The sequence below is a fragment of the Antrostomus carolinensis genome, unplaced genomic scaffold (assembly GCF_000700745.2).
Source record: "Antrostomus carolinensis isolate BGI_N321 unplaced genomic scaffold, ASM70074v2 scaffold9103, whole genome shotgun sequence".
Lineage (NCBI taxonomy): Eukaryota > Metazoa > Chordata > Aves > Caprimulgiformes > Caprimulgidae > Antrostomus > Antrostomus carolinensis.
This window is the reverse complement of record NW_010304421.1, coordinates 16,008-33,973: the sequence shown is the minus strand read 5'-3', so window position 1 is coordinate 33,973 and position 17,966 is coordinate 16,008. Positions and strand designations below refer to the sequence as shown.

General features: G+C 35.5%; 1 protein-coding gene across 1 annotated transcript in view; it reads right to left on the bottom strand.

Moving 5' to 3' along the window:
• BLTP3B (bridge-like lipid transfer protein family member 3B) overlaps positions 1-16,535 on the bottom strand; it is a 40,215-nt gene extending 23,680 nt beyond the window's left edge. Inside the window, exons 1-9 of the mRNA XM_029084134.1 lie at positions 16,377-16,535; positions 15,253-15,291; positions 12,170-12,261; positions 10,443-10,632; positions 7,997-8,137; positions 7,195-7,365; positions 5,747-5,945; positions 4,340-4,402; positions 78-260 (exon numbers count right to left, since the gene is read on the bottom strand). Coding sequence (XP_028939967.1) covers positions 78-260; positions 4,340-4,402; positions 5,747-5,945; positions 7,195-7,365; positions 7,997-8,137; positions 10,443-10,632; positions 12,170-12,261; positions 15,253-15,291; positions 16,377-16,439 — 1,141 coding nt within the window. The 5' untranslated portion in view covers positions 16,440-16,535. The remainder of the gene's footprint in view (positions 1-77; positions 261-4,339; positions 4,403-5,746; positions 5,946-7,194; positions 7,366-7,996; positions 8,138-10,442; positions 10,633-12,169; positions 12,262-15,252; positions 15,292-16,376) is intronic.
• Positions 16,536-17,966: the final 1,431 nt, after the last annotated feature.

Sequence of the window (17,966 nt, the reverse complement as noted above, 5' to 3'; positions counted from 1 at the left end):
CATTGAAAAGAACAGTCTTTTTTAGAATAGTTTTAACATTTTATGGAATTAGAGCATTCATGATGCAAACAAAGTACCTGTTTGTAGGTTTTGAGGAGATACAGCAGGCGGTGATGGGGGAGGAGAATCTATGACATGATCCTTCACAGCCTGCTTAAGCAATTCAACATTGCTTTTGAATTCATTTAATAATTCTTTGGCCCATCCACTTCTGGTTTTAGTAGCATCACTATAGTGCATCCAGTGATTGCAGCTGTCTCCTGCAAATAAGAGGAATGGGGGAAATATTAACTCATTTGAAAGTTTGCTTTTAACTGGATAACAAGTTTCCGCTATTTCACAATTCTTCAAAATATAATCTCATTGCATGCTGTAACTATAGAACAGAAGTTATAACAGATGCTAAAACAGAAGTCATGTATTACATAAAAACAAGTCTCACTGCTTCACAAATTCACTCAGAAAACAACATAATATTGCCACCTGCCTTTTAGCACCACTAACTAATGCTCAAAACATCATTGGATATTTCAAGTTCAGAGAAATCCGATGACATATTAACTTCATATGTGGGAACATGCAAAAAAAATGTTTCACTGAAAAAAAATGTGAGAGCAAGTATGAGAACATTGTTCTCATGCTCATTTTTCCAAATCTTTCCTGCCAGAACTGTGTCCTAAGAAGTTCCTGGTCCCTTTTCAGAAATGTATTCTTTTTGTCTTAGCTCTCTAGCACCTTTATGGCACACAAACAAGGTAAGTTCAATCAGTGCTGCAATACACAGCCTTAAAAATCAAGCCCAGAAGAAATTATTTTATTCCTAACGTGTTTCTGTTGGTCAAGTATTTAAACCTCTGAAAGAAACTGAGATCTCTTCAAACAGTCCCTGTAAAGACAGTCTAATCTGTTCAATACAAATAACTTCTATCAAGGGGTACATCGCTCTCTGAACACGAGCACGTGAAAGCTTACTTAATTTAGGGATTAATGAGGTTTTGGATAATTGCACTGGAGATGTATAGATATGGTTGCTATTAAAATAGGAAAATCCTTTGGGAAAAAAATGTGATTTCAAGTTGAAATGCAAAGACTGCAGCATGGAAGAAGCTTTAAGGGGCCTATCACAAGAGATGACATTTTTCCCCACCCTCAGCCTTTTCCCTGCCTCAGCCTTTTGATGGTTAGTTATGGGCATCTTTCTAGATAAGGAAGAAGAGAAAGAAACAGTGAAGAAACCAGAAATACAAGAAGAGGGCAAAGATACATTGAATTCAAGTCCATGAAACTGAGATTTTCCAAAACAAGTGGGGTCACCCAAAGCATAGGCAAACCAACTCTGAAGTTTCCACAGGACAGCAGAATTACAGAGAAAGCTCTCATACCCCTTTCTGGGAAGTCAGCATGGGCAGGTGCCTCTCTGAAGTCCTTGCACACCAACACATGCAGCAGGAGGATCATGTGGGAGCAAGAGGAATTAGAGGTCTGCATGCAGTTGCAGTGCAGGGCTATGATCTCATTCAGATCACAGAGACATAGAGAGATAGCACACACAACTGAAATGCTGCAAAGAATGGACACAACCTCTTTGGGAAGCACAGGCTAAGAAGGCAAGAAAGGTGAGTTACTCCTTCTGTGAGAGCAGTGGGAACGCGTGGTGACATCAGCCAGCTGAGCACTTACAGGTTGGGATTAGAGGGCAGATCAACACGGGTGACACTGTGGTGGATGTCTGCTACAGACCATCCATCTGATCAGGAAGACGATGAGGTCCTCTTCAGACAAGTATCATGTCCACAGACTCTGCTCCCATCAGGAACTTTAACCATCCAGTATCTAGCAGTGGGACAACACAGCAGGACACTAACAATCCATGCTGTTTCTGAAAGTGCATCGATGATCATCTCCTAACACAGCTAATCAAGGAGCCAAAGAGAGGACAATTTATTGCTGGGTGCCTAGGAAGAAAATGCTTTCCAATTTCTCATATTGTCTCAATATATCAGCTTGATCAAGAATTTCCTGTGCTGCAGAATGTCCTTCATGATGACAAAGCAGCAGCTTTCTCTGATCATCATCCAGCAACACATCAGCTGCACAGATAATGGATCTGGATAAAAGTTTCTGTGAGAGCAGGTCTGGGAGGACTAGTAAAGCAACGCATTGCTGTACAAACAAGTTTACAACATCCAACAGCAGTCTGGCTTATGTCAGGGTTATCACTTTAATGAACACACAACCTGCTTCATTTTTCTTAAGGACTATAAAAGGCTGTTGTTGAATGACTTGATGTTAAATGGGTTAGAAATTTACCCTACAGCAGTTATGCCTCAGACACCCTTTAGAGTCTCAGTGGGGTCTGTTAAAAGACAAATTTAAAAAAAAAAACAACAAAAAAACCAAAACCCAAAACCTCACAAGATCCCAGTTTACAAAGACACTTGTTGAGGGCATCTTCCCGAGGGATTAATTGCAGCTTCCAAGAAGACTATACCAAAAGAGCTATTTCTAAGTATACCATAGGCCAGAGAGGTACAAAACCAGAAAACAGTCCAGTTACAGTCACAGAAGTATGTTTCTGTTTCCCCCGTGCTCACTGTTACAGAGTACGAACACAGTGCCATGCTTAAGTAGGCAACATTGCAGAGCCTCGACTTCAGAGTAGGAACGCTTCGCGTATCAGGTTGACAGCCTGACACAACAGTATATAGAGGTATGATAGCTACACAGCAAGAGAACTCCCTTTGAGCTTTCAAGATGAATATATGCTCCTTTTATGTTGAGTAAAGGGATTCCCAAGCCTGTGACGATAGTCTGCCCACAGACTTGCTACGTTATTCTAAAACAGTGAGAAGATGATGACCTCTTAAAGTAGAAAAAGAAACTTACTGGCATGTTCCTTGCCTATTGGACCAAACACCACCACTTTTGGCAGTTTTCTGGCATAGCTTATTAGCCAGACCAAGATTTCTGTTAGTTCAACATATTTGTACAGAACACCATTTAAGATGGAAGGAGAACACTACCTTTAGAGGCACCACCTTTGCTCTGCAGACAATCTTTTTCATCTCTGGATTCACGCAGTGGGAGTTAAGTCCTATGTAGACATTACCTAAAAGCATTCTCAGTGAGCTTCTTAACGTGCCCATCCAAGAGCCTATAGTGCATGGTTCAGGCTGGCTAAGAATCCTTTTAAAAGAAACAATCTGTTTATTTCCCTCCTTCTCTACATTTTCTCTGAGGAGAGTTCACAGAAATCATAGATCAGACCCTCATCTAAATATAGCAGGAATCAGGAGTGACAGTAAATGAAAAACATAGCTGGGTCACAAGACAGGCATGTGTTGAAACTCCTCCAACTTAACGTCCCAATTTTACAGGAAAGGAAACCAACATCACAAATTTCAGACTATACTGGGCCAATCTATAGCAAAGAAAGAATACTGTTGTTAAGTGCATTCTTTTCTGGGGCTGTGTATGTTTATTTGGCCTACTAAGTTGAATTTTCTAAGGTGCAAAAACTATACTTTCTACTTATGAAAGAAATAGATTGACATTACAGAATCCCATCTGCATTACCATGAGTGACAATAAGGACATGAGGCAAGCTATGGTTAATCCACATCTTTAATGTAGGTGGATAATCACTCCAAAATGACTGGTCTGTGTTAGTAAAAAGCAAAACAAAGCACAACCAACCCCCTCCAGCAACTAAAAGCCCCTCCACAGTACTGGATTGCCTTTGATCTCCAATTCAACAGCAAACTTTTGTCTCTTCTAAATTTTTTAGATTTATGAAAAACATATTTACTAGGAATGATTTGTAAGAAATGCTTCTTTGGAAATTACTAACATGTGTTTAATAACAATTCCTTAACAAAAGGCTACACAATTGAACTTCTACACACTGGGATTCTTGTTTAACAAAATAAAATAAAACCCCCAAACATTGCTAGGAAATGGACATAAAATAATAGACTTCTATATGGGAAAAAACCTAGCAGATTTGACTCTGGTAAATATCCAGTCAGTGAATTCTCAATCTGCTGTACTGCCCTCCTCTGTCAACACAATTCTTTTCATGTCAGAAACTTGTAAACACAGTTTTGTTGACCAAACAAAACAGTGAAAAGAGAAGTGTTGAGCTCATTGCAGAAATTAAATTAGTTCCTAGGTTGTTGCCTTTGTTGTTTCTTCTTGCATATAGAAAGAAATAAAAAGGTGTATATTTCAAATGCTTTGAACATTATTATCCAAGCCCTACACATACACACACAATTTTTTTAGTATTTAAGCAAGACAGCTACATCACAGGTAATTTATAAAATGCTTGCTTTCATACCTGCTTTGTGAAATGGGTAATAGTCCACTGTTAAATAGCTGAAGGAGAGTTGCATGGCCCCTCCTGTAACACGTCTATTTGAGTCTGTAAAATAAAACAATGCTCAGCTCTGCAGACATTGTATCTAGCATGTTCTCATGTAGGTACATTCCTCTAAAAACATAACAGCTACTTCTTCCTCCCTTATACTAGCTCCCCTTACAACCTCATTATCCTCCCTCGAAATTTTCATTCAGGTGGTCTTCACCGGTTTCTGAAGATCAGCCCTGTGTTCTGTACTTGGTCACTACTAACAAATTGCATATTGTTTTAAATGCTATTAAAAAGGCAACTCTTTAACACATATTACTGCAGTTTTTCAGAAAGAAAACTTTTCACAGTGAATAGATTATGATCAGTCATTTAAAGCCAACATTTGCTTTCAACAATATTGTAAATATAATTTCTTATTTTATTTGACAAATATTGCAGTGAAGAGGTATTATGAGAGTCCTCTGTTCTGATTTCTCCACTGATAAATTTAGACCTCATGTCCAAAAAATGAAAGATCAATTAAAAAGACTCACTAAGAATGATAAATTACAACTGCAGTAGATATACATCTCTAACCAGTCAACCTTATGCTCTGCTGCTCTGCAAGTACCTTCCCTAATCACAGAAATACATTTACTAAAACCCAAGTTTTTCCCACTTTTCTCTTCAGCAGACCTCGTATACCTCTACAAATTTTTTCAGTGATTAGCTAGCCTTGAATATACACTGATATGTTATCCTCTTCTGATCACTTTTAAAAGGTATGAAAGTAGTGTCATTTGTCTTCTTTTTTCTGATTACAAATATGGTACATTGCAACAGCCTTTCATTTAAAAAAAAGTACAAATATTACACACAAAATTTCAAGACCTCAGAATGCTTGTTTTATTCTTTTAATTTCCTGCAGAGCACACCAAATTGTCTAAATTAGTAATACAAAGAAGACTGCTCTTTAACTGGTCTGTATTTTATAAGGAGTATTACAGAAACAGATTGTACAGTGACCCTTTCAAGCCACAGTAATGTTGGCACTGCATTCTTGATAACCCAGGTAACTTATAAAAGAAAAAAACAGCAGTAACAACCAAACTGGACAGAGTCATTTTCTAGAAGACAAGAAAAGCACTGAAGCTGCTAGCACTATTAGTAGTTGTTATTGCATTTACTCTAAAATAATTACATTTAATAATGAAATGTTGTCCTGATACAGACATCTAGCTAATTTTAAATGTGTCTACAGACACTAGAAAACAATTATGAATATTCCTCTAAAATAAAGACTTGATTAGCTTTACTGTATTCCTCAAAAGGTCTTCTAAAGACCATTATGGTTTACAGGCATGCTACTTTAAAAAAAAAAAAAACAAAAAAAACCCAAAACCAAACGGTTACCTTTTTCTTTAGAATGGATATCATCACATATATGTAGGTCCAAATGGGAAATTACTAAGTGGTGAGAAGTTTCCTTAACATCAAAATCATTAAACAATTTGACTATGGCATCATTTTGATCAGGTGCTGCTGTTGTCTGGTGCGTTTTCACCTGCTGGGAGGTGGGTGCAGGGGCAGAGCTCTGAAAAAACATTTAGTCATATTGATTTATAAAGTTTATCCTTCCTTTCAAGTATAAGTATCCTTCCACGTACACAAAACAGGCCTTTCAAATAAGGAAAAAATCTGCACCACACACATTCACCTTGGATCGTTACTGAGATTTAAGTGTGCTATTTTAGAATAAAGCTAAGTTAAGCTAATGGCTAGGTGTCACACAGAGGCAATGCCAGTTCATCCCCCATTGTCCCCTTCCCCACACTTCTTTACACTCCTGTCACTTGCAGTACTGCTATTTTTCTAACTTTTGTTGCAAGCTGTTCAGGGAACTAAACCAGCAGAAAACCATCCATTTTTTGTTGGGCTCATTTCTGCTATCAGGGAATTGGTGAGGAACTGAAGAACTCGGACCTCCCTGCCCAGTAACAGCTAACCATTATTGTAGCTAAACCATCAAATCACATTGTAAGTCACCAGGACCACCACAGAAACTGAACTCTCCATTACAATCCGCTAGCTTTATTGTGAGAGATTTTATAAAAGTGACTTTACTCGGTCTTAGTAATAAATCATGTTTTATTTTTATAGGACTATATTTTAGGAGTGTATTTGTGCTGCTGCTTCTTCACAGACAAAAGGTCCCTTCCTCCCAACATTCACAAAGCCCAGTTGGTCTAGTCTGCTGTATGCGCTGAAAGAAGATCAAGACTTACACCATACTATCTTACACACAGCATCAATATCACATTTATGCCAGCAGAAATATGTTAAAAGTAGAATTATTTTTCACCATATATTCCAACAAGACAGCTACATGAACGGAAGTTCTTACTAAAAGCTAATTTTTTAGTACCATGAAAACAAACTGGACACGCACTCTAAATCGTTATAGTAAGCATATCTATCCACACATTAAGATTGTCTTAGTGTGTCTAATTTTTTTTTAAAACTCATAACCAGAAAATATTTGGAGAGCAAATTACTAAACAGTTAATCAACCATTACCTAAGTACAGAGGTCTAAATACCCTGTATGTGGATAAACACAACTTTTTTCTTTCCTGTAATTAACATCAATACACAAAATCTTTGTAGAATAGTGTCTCTTTCATACTACCGTGATTCATTCCCAATGTAATTTAAGATGTACAGCTGAATTAAAATGACTAACTGAAAATTCTCTAACATAAATTAACACAACTAAGCACACTGTGAGGTATTCTACAACAGCTACGCTTGCTAATGATATAGTGAGACAATCAATTATCATACCTGTGCTGTTTCAGAAGCCAAGCTTTTTCTCTGTTCTGTCGATTTCTCTATGGCTTCACTAAGAGATTTGGCATACTGCACCATGGCTTTCAACTGAGAATCAGTCAAAACCCATAGCAAATCATCCAGAATCAGAACTAGCTTTGATGCCACTACATTACAATCCTTTAACTGCAGGATAAAAATTTAAACAAGTCAAATGGGTCCATTAAATACTTACATTTCTTACATGAAGTACAAGAGAAAAAAAAAAAAAAAAGTTGAATACAAAACCACACTTTCCACAAAGCAAATTTCCTCCATATAAATGGAATTATAGAATCATTTCGGTTGGAAAAGACCTTTAAGATCATTGAGTCCAACCGTAATAACAAATATATCTTTTATTTTAAATTGTATTCCTCTCATTAACTGAAAAGTACTTAAAGTATATTTGTGCCTTGCTCTTTATCTCTTTTGCAAGCACCGGATATTAAACTGATGCACTTCTCTAAATATAAGTAACGTAAATATTGCCTGAATCTAGATAGTTAAGACAACATGCATCACCATAAAACTCTCCAGGTCAAATTATTGAATTAGTAGGACCTGTGCAAGGTCTTCATCTTCAAATTCTGCCTGCAATATTTCTTGTAAACTCTACTGTCTTACTGATTACAAGTGATTAAAAACTTATTTCAGGGAATTCTACATTTTATATGGCCTAAATTTAAAACCTTTACTATATGCATGCATGCATTAAGAGTACGAGCTAAAAGTGAATTAATAAAGTAATAAAAGATTTCAAACTTTTCAAGCTTACCCTTCTTTTAAGCGTGACCCTAATTTTTGATTGGTTAGTAATCAGTCGAACTGGAGCACTCATGATTTCATGTTTAGAACTCTGGATTGCATCTGCTTCTATTCTGATCATCTGCCAGTTGATTTCTTTAAAAGTCAGAACCTTTAAAGAGAGGGAAAAAGAAAACCACCTTTACGCAATATGTCAGTTTCCTTGCACCTAAGCATGCGCAGGTGTGTGTGTGACATATATATATACACCTGTACATATATACAAACATACTCCATGTCCTTCGCACAGCGCCATATCAATAGAACAAATACATATCACTTGTTATTCCACTTACAGGTGTCAGGAATTAAAGCCTTGATCTTTTTCTCTACCTCCAGACTGTCACAGAAATGTTAAGCTAGTTCCAAGCGGGCAGAGGTGATAAAGCAGCATTTAAAATATTCATAAGAAAATAAAGTTCACAGTTATTGCACATTAGATTGCTTTTGCTAGAGGAAAAGAAGAAGATTGTGTAGCTTAGTTTCAAAATGCTAAATATTAGCATACAGGAAAAGGGCAGGGAGGGAAGCAGAAGCTACATTATGGGAGAGGTTTTTGAAGTGTTTTAGTTCAATGAAAACAGGAAGCTAAACACTGAGCACATTGCATGCCATATAGAACACAGCAAGCAAATGTTAGAATAAAGATACAAGAGCAGCAAGTACCCCTGGATACTGAAAATCAAATATGGGAAAGTGAATGATTGTCCAGCAGCAACATCATGGAGAACATCAAATGAACAGGACATCAAAAGGAAAAAGTGTTAATTCTGTTTTCCCCAAAACTCCTTGTCACATTACTCTGAAGAAAAAAAAGATCAGACACAGGGAAAGTAGAAGACACAAGAGTTTGTCTGGTAAGTTTCTTTTTTTTCAGCTGTCATTCTCCTCTTGTCAATTTGAAAACTGTACAGCCTATGTCCTGAGAATATAAGCTGAGACTTATACACTAAAACATATCAAATGTGTTTGGGAAGGAGGTACATACAATGAAGCGAATAAGATGAAAAGGCACAGTGCAAAGTAGCCTGAAAAATACTATTTGCAGAAAAGCAGAGTAGCTACCATCCTCGTCCAGGAGATGCAGAATGAATGGAAGCTTCTAAAAAAATTCTAAGGAGATTCTTCATTATGTTAAGAGTGTAGCTATAGTGCAAACCTAAAAGCTTCCTCCCTTAAAATGTAGTTTAGCACAGTTATCTTTATAGTATATCTTTATAGTATATCTATATAGTGTTGGTTTTGTTCTTTCCTCTTTTAATGCAATTTACTGCTAACAAATCATTTGCTACAGTTCCTAGAAATTTGTGTTTCCAGAACTCATTGTACTAAAAAGGAACAATCCTCAAGGAAAGGTCTGTTGTATATGGTGAGACCACTCAGAATCAGATTCTTCTTAAAAAGCACAAAATAAAAAATACAATACAAAATTCCATCTAGTCAAACTTTGATTTTTCCTCTTTAGACTTCATTAACACATCAGCATTAGTCTACAGATCAGCTGCAGGAAAGACAAACTGTCAGAAAAATAGTTTTGAACTTATTATTTTGTGGCATTTTTAATTATAACATTCTCTTGGGAGTTTCTGTCCCTACATAAAAAGCAACTACCAGACTCCTTAACTTTAAGTAAACTGTTTGCTCCAGAATAGTTGGCTCTAAATAAACAAACATGGGCAAAACTTGAAACACCCATTTATCTAAGGCCAGGTGCATGTGAAAGTAAGTCTTCCTCAATACAACATACAATATTTAGAATCAACCTTGCACTTAGTATACATTTTAATTTGGTTACATGGGAGAAATCAAAACAATAGTGTACATCAATCCAGAACTTCTGTGTTCATTTTCCCAGACAGCAAAGTACATTCTTTACTGCTATTACGTTTCTATATACATATGACTTAATTATTCCAAGAAAAAAAATGTTTAATTCTTGCATAGGAACTTTATTAAAACTCAGTTAGAACTGCTTAGAGAAAATAAATACTTATTAGGCAAACACTTACAAGCAAGTAAATAACCAGTTAAAGCTTTAAAAATAAAAAACAGCACAACATCCTCTCCTTCCACATTTAATACACTATTCTTTTTTCTTTCAGTACTCTTACAAGTCTGGTCTACTTTGTATTTTAAAATGGTCACAGACTTAGAGAATGTAAGAGAGGAACAGTACATAGACTTGCCCTGGTCTCTGGCTCTTCCCACTTTGGCCACTACTAAATATGCAACATTAGATCTGACTCACAATCACCATTTTTACATCCCTGCATTCCGAAAGGACAGCTGAAATCACCGAGCACAGAATATCTCTATCTCCAGTAATGGCACATTTCCTAGACTGTGTAAGGCTGCAATTCAACTTACTCCTTTACCACAAAACCAAGGAAAAAAACTTAGCAAAAGATAGTATTTACCTCTCCACGTTGAGTTTCTTGTATTCTCGTAAATCTGAGGTCAGCATGTTCCCAGTTTGCATTTACACTATATATTCTCAGCTGGGAAAGTTCAAATGAAGCATTAAAGGCTTTTGCGCCAATCCTTATTATAATGGAGTTCACAGAAACTGAAATTCCTTCTACCACTTTTTCAGCAAAGCCATATTCACTAAAAAGTGAAAAGATAACATATTAAATACACACCCAATGAAAGAGCACAAATTACTTTCATTAAACAGCTGAAATACAACATGAAACCATAAAATAAGTTCCTAATGTATTCTCCAGTTATGAATTGTTGTTAAATATACTTGATCTTGTTTACAGTAGTTTCTTCTCTACCCCATGACCCTAATCTCAAAGTAATCATTCAAGAAAATATTTTGGATCAAGATCAATCTTCATGAAATGTAACAATTAATGCAATTTTCCATTATACCTATTTTATACATCTATAGATACACACAAATGTATAAAAAAATATGTATCGTACATACATAAAAATAAGTCTACAGCATTACAGAGAAATCTTACTCTTCTTTATGTTACACAAAGAGTAACTAATGCCAAATAAATTATTTGATAATTCCAATCTGGTTAGTATTTATCTCTATAAGCCAAGTTATTCCATCCTTTAAAACTAGTATCTTCCATATATGCAAAACAGTATGAAGTATTTGCTTTGTTTCATTCTGTAAAAGAAAGACATCCTAAACAGCAGCTACATTTCTACACCAAACCAACATGCATTCCAGTATTAGAAAAGATAAAGCAGTTGCAATTTTTTTTTTTTTTAATAAAAAAAAATCTTATGCATTCTGAACGTTTTAGATGAGTGAAAGCTGTATTTTAAGTATTCCTTTAACATATAAAAGTTTTGCCTTTGGGTCTTTTTTTTCCCTGCTTGTTTTAAAAGTACAGTTTATATAGTTTGCCATTCATTTTCCTTTTTATAACGTTCATCCTACACAAAATCTCTATGGCAATGATTTTCAAGCTGTACCCTAGGAGACATAGAGGCCCATGGATTACTTCTACATATTATGCAGAAGTTAAAAGAAGAAAAGCAATCATATCATCAAATTCATTTCTCTGTACACAGTTCCCCATGCCCACTGAAAAATGTTTTGGGTCCATAAGAAGAAAATGACTTGGGGCAGTGGGAGAATCACTGATATAATGCCATCTTGTTCCCCAAAATTACTTAACTTTAAACAGTATGCATGAAATGTTTAACTAAGATTTGACTAATACAATGAAGAAAATAGAATTTTAAGATACCACACTAACAAATAGCCCTTAATACTGTTTTTTTAAGACCAAACTAACAAACTTAAAAAAACCCATCCCAACATTGTATTTTTGAAAGAGCAGAAGGCAAGATATCTGTAATTTTCAAAAAACTTAATAGTAATTAAACTTGGTATATTTTTTCAACAGTAGTTTCATCCATATGAAACACACCTACAAAGTTCCATACATAGTTCAGATGTTCTTTCCAGGCATGAGTCTGGTTAGTTCCATAATCACTATACATTTGTAACTCCACCCACAAGTAATAAAACAAAATTTTAGAGAGATGGAAATGGTAAGCTCCACCCTATATACTTCTGGAAATTTGCAGAGGACCTAACTGTTTTATAGTAATTAAAAACAGGTAATTTAAACTTTTTTCGATCAATTACACACTAAGGATTGTCACTGACCTCTGTCCAGATGCAGTTGCTATTGGAGAGGGTCCATTAGGGGCACGTGGCTCTTCACATGTACTCATTTCCATTACAACTTTATCCAAGGACTTCAAAAACAAAACAAAAAATTGGGTAACAAAGTAAATATACATAAAACATTTCTTACCATGAGAATTTTCCCATAAACTTTTGTTACATACCAGAATTATTGTTTTTTAAAATTTGTTCATATAAATTTTCAAGTTCTGTGAATTCTAACAGACCTTTATAGTCAAATATTGGATTGCAGAGTTCCTGATCCCTGACTATTATTTATCCATCACACACATTTTAAAAAATTTTGAAAAGGGCATGATTTAATGTGTACTCATCTGGTTTTCTTCCTATATGATTGTTCATTCAGTAAAATACTTAATACCTCCTGAGTTTTCTGAATGGTTCAATAAGTTCAGAAAATTTTAATTTTAAACTAGTCCACTAAAATTCCTGATAGTTGATGAAGTTTTGTGCTACACCCTTAAAACAAAACCTGAATATATATAATCTACACACACAAGTGTGTATATATGAATCTTCAGTAGATCTAATAAAACAAGTAATTTCTAAAAAGATATATTCTAGTATAATTTGCAACACATTATACTATAGTAAAATTGTATGCTATTATTGTATTTTTTGTACTTGAGGTTTTGCCCCCTTACAAAACAAGCTGGGAATTAAGAGAATGAGACACCTAAATCCTCTTTTAAATGAAGGCTATATATAAACGGCAGAACTATAACACACTTTACAAATAATGCATACTAATGGAGTGCAGAGAACGGGAACAAACCAAATGCAAAACCTTATTCCCAGCAACTGAAAAAATCTAAGAATCTCCTGACTTACTCTACAATGTTTGTGACCTAAATTTACCATACAACCTGGGAAGGCTCTTAATTTAAATTAAGGTTTATAGTTCTGAAATCTTGTCCCATTGGAAGCTCATTCAAAACACAACAGCTAGTATTACTTCCTTGTCTAGTTCTGACTTTATACCGCCCCTTCTGAATTCCTCCATTTACCCTCTCTTAGGTCAGACAAACCACACCAAAAAGCTTTATCCTCAATTTTAGATTTTTCACAATTCAACCTGACCAACTTACTGGACTTTATAATCATACTGTGTTAATTGTGCCTATCTTCGTAATCCACTGGCTCCACAATCATTTTTGTGTGCTACTCTTATCCATGAAAAGCCCCGACTACTACCTAGAAATTAATAAATTCTTTACTCTGGATTTATCCTTCACTATATTGTGATGCTTAAAGTGAAGTGTTAGCTGTTAACAGTAAACCTTGACATTTTTAAACTATTTTCTCAGCTGTCTCAAATTACTTGCCTTCCAAAACAACAACAGAGGAAAAAATAAGAAGAAAAAAACCCAATGCTTTAGTTTTGGGATGGTGGGGAGCAGGGGAAGTCAAGATTTCTCCTGGTTATCCTACCATTTTTGGCTCTTTGACCACTCTTTTAAGGTTTCTTAAACTAAGATCTTTAGAATTATTTCCTTCACTACATGACTAGTGCAAAGAACAGCAGGGCAGTGATTTAAGGAGTTTGTTTAATGTAAATAGGAGTTAATGAAGAACACCTGAATATAGACATATGTCTATTCTTTTCTTACTGGCAACTATGGTACTTTCATAGAAGAAAAACTGCTGCATAGCTTCCTTGGGCCCCCAAAGCAATCCTCAAAATTATATTGTTTATCATACAGAAAAAGAAATTGATTATCAGCAAAGATAACAGTATTTGCCACTATATCAACAGATATTTTCAAAAAGGGCAACTTGGCTCAGTGAAAGTACCGTTGGCTGGACAAGTGGGTTCTAGTTACCTCCTACGCAATGAAAACAGAGGATGCTGTTCCAATGTAATTGAACTCTCAGAAGCAAAAATAGCCCCACCAAAATAGTGGAAGTTCAGTGATACAATAAAGGGTTGAAGTTGGACATTTAGGCCACTGTATTCACCTTCCTTTAGAAGTCAAAAAGGCTGTTATATAGTCTGCCATTGAAGCATGAACTTTTGTTATCAATTTCCACTTGTTCAAGGAAAGCTTCATGTAAAAAAAGGTGACCTTGAAAGTTATCTTAGCCTCAAAGACTGCAAGTTCAATACTAGCAAAGCAAACAATCAGGCCTTGCTACCACAGGTCAAAGTACGTAATCTTTAAGAAGAGCAGAGCTTAAACTGATTTCCTAATTTGGCAGTTGCATTTTACAGTCAAGAGGCTGAATTACCCACCTCAGCATTCCCACATTTTAAGCTGTGTGTCAGGACGAAGCTGTACAGACTGTACTACATTTCAATTGGGTCACAAGCAAACGCATCAAGTATTTAAAACAACATGTCTTTTCTGAGTCTGATTCAGAACTAAGAAATTACAAGCACATTCAGGAATTCACCACAAGATTGGGAAGTATGACAGTTAAAGGAATATTCATTCTTAAGTAAACACAATTAAGAAAGTTTAGTCGTCAGCAAGCAAATCACTTCAGGTGCTATCACACTTAGTACACTTAAAAATAAAGAAAAAAATAAGCAAATGCAAGAATTAGCATTACTTCTAAATGTTAAGTCCTGCTTACTTATTTTACATCCTATTTATATCCAAGTAGAATCCGAAGCTGTTACAGAAACCCTGTATCAAACCTGCTGTAACTCAGATCATTTGGTAGAGAGCCGATGTAGAATAGAAAAATCCTTAGAAAAGTTAGTTCCAAAAGACATGCAGGAACTTGTAAAAGGGTTAGCTGGACAAATAACTACCCTTCAAGTGAACCCAAATAAGATGTAAGGACTGAAAAACTTAACAGAAATTAGCTAACAGTCAAACATTATATTGCTGATGCCCAAAGTCATAGATTAAAAAAACTAAACCTACCAACAAAAACATTAAGGCATTTTGTCTTGCTCTGCCACTACCCAGAGGACAATTAGCAAAGGCCTATTAATGTTTCAGTTATTTATAGTCAAATCAAGAGAAGTACATAAATATTTCAGATAAATTCTGCTATACAGGGTATATTTAGGAGCTGATCTCAGAACTTACCAAAGAGATAGGATGTGTTTTCAATTTTGTCCATGGTATCTGCAGGAGAAAACATTTTTCTAAAGCAAAGTAAATATTAAAAATACAGTAAAATAAAGCATTTGTTTAAAATGTGTTTTAAGTTGTAACTCCTGAACTCAGAATAATATTACTTTCAAAATATCAATTTTATCTGAAAATAGTGTAGAGTAAGTTTATGCACACACATTTATTTCGGGTGTTAAAAACAGAACTTCAAAATCTACTTATCACTGAGTAGAAAACAAAGGAACAAAATTGACTCTGTCTCTTTAATACTGAGTTGTCAAGCATCAGAAAAAGCAACACTGTCTTCCACATTCATTCCTTTAAAGGAAACAAATCCACATTTGCTCTATTGGCCTACAAGTAATTGGATGCCTGCAACAAAGCACTAAGTTCATTGCATTCAGAAAAATCAGGACAACCTCCCATTGCAGGGTGGGGGACGGGGGGAGGGAAGAGGGAAAATAAAAAAACAGAAGACTGAAGAGTTGCCAACGTTTGACAAGATCCTAACTTCTGTCAAAAACAAGCCATAGCTTCATATCTTACTCTCATATTAGTATCATCTAGGATAGATTATATACATTGCTTCAATTCTTAGCAGCCACAAGGACTAGAATAGCAATGTCTACTAGAATAAGAGTGTTTCCACATTTCCCACAGAGACCAGAGTACCTCGGAAAGATATTTTTGGAAATAGGAAAAGAACAAGACAGAAAACAATAGAGAGAGAGAGGGGTAAAGAGAAGAAATAACACATTAAAAAAGAGAATAATAGATAATTATAGTAGTAGTATGGGGAAATACAGCTTTTATCTCTACTCCTATTTCAGAGTATGCAGGAATAAATTCTACTCAAAGAATATGTATTTTTTAAATCACTGTTTATTTTCATCGTTTCTGTATACATTTCATGTTACCACATGAGAAACAAAAACTAGCAAGAAATTATTGCTGATGACATCTCTGTTTTTCTCTAAAATTTTATAAAGCACACTTCACAATTTTCTCTTAATACAAGGTTGCTTGAAAGTTTACAGAAACAGAAGGGAAAAAGGAGAATTTGGCTAATTACCATTCTGGCACAATAAAATACTCACCCTAATGGATGCTTTATTACAAAAGACCTTGTTTATAGCAAGCCATGTTGGAAGATCCAGCATGTTCTGAAGCACCTCTTGATCCAGCTCTAAATTGGTCAGCTGACCTTCCCCCTTCAATGTGCTCAGGTTGATCTTGTCAGGTGACAGATTTTTGGTGAACCTAAAAACAAACACGCACCTTAAGTAAATGCATATAAATCGGAGCTGTCCCACATATAGCTGGCAACTTAACTTAAAGCAATGGTCTGAGGGTGAGCAAATCATCTTAGGTTCTTAGGTACAATTTCACCCTGAAAAGAAATGTTACCATGGAGTTGCTTTGTCCCTCCAAATTTTTGCATCTCATTAACTCCATTTACCAATATATAAACAAAACTAAATATGTTGCGAGGTATCTTCTCATTTGTCCACCCCCCAGAAAAACAAATCCTTGATTCAAACTATTTAACTATTTATTTTAAACTATGTAAGATAGAAGTGAATCCATTTCAATCTTTAGTTTTTCAAAAGGAGAAGAACAAACAAACAAAAAACCACCAATCAACAACGTATACTGTCAGTCTCAGAGCAAGCAAGAGTGGCTTAGAATTCACTCATGAGGAGTAAAAAAAGCTACTCCTTAGAAATAGTACCTTTCTATATATATTTACATTTAAAATGATGAAATAAAAAGTTTTATTTACAATATTATTTAGGTTTAATCATAGAATTTAATAACATAAATTAAAAATATATATATACACACACACAGCAGCATGGTGTCAATAAAATACTGGATGAAAATTTGAAAGGTCAATTTGATATACAAGGGCAAAAAAAATATAACTATTTACAAGAGTACACATGCAATAAATCTGATTATACTTCAAAGGCACTATGATTTGCTGATACAATACAACAATCTGTGTTACTGTGTCAAATGGTTTACTGTAACAAAATCATGGGTACTCTACTGTTTTGCCAACTGACGGGGTTAGCAAGAAGGACACAGACACCAACTTGAAACCAAAAGGAAACCTATTTTACTTTAAAGTGAAGAAAAAGGGAAATAAGCAATATACAAAGATAAACAGGGTAATGCACCTAATCATTACTACATAAGAAAAAGCAGCATGGTGATTAAGAAACATACATCACCAATTGCCCAAATACTTTACCATCATCCAGATCCATGCATCAGCTGGGGAGCCCCAGTCACAGCGAAGGATCCGGAGAACCTTTCCTGGTAATTGGCAAGTCCACTCAGAGGTGAGGTCTCCACCTTCGCTGTGAGAGGGTCCTGCTTTTATACACTTTAACAAACAAATTACGTGAAGAGAAGGCACGGTAACATCTGGTGGGTTGGCTTCACTTCACTCAGGCACATCCCAGATTTGGCCAGCATCTGAGATGTGTCTGAGAAGCTACTATTTTGGTAACTTTCTTCCCATGGCTTCTCCCCAAAGCCTGGCCAGGGCCCAAGGAGGAGCCAAGGGAATTTCTTTATCTTCCCAGCTGTGAACACATACTTCTAAACAAGGCTAGACACCTGGTCTCACAGCCTCGACAACATACCCTTGAACAGAACAAGATTAATATATTCTCATA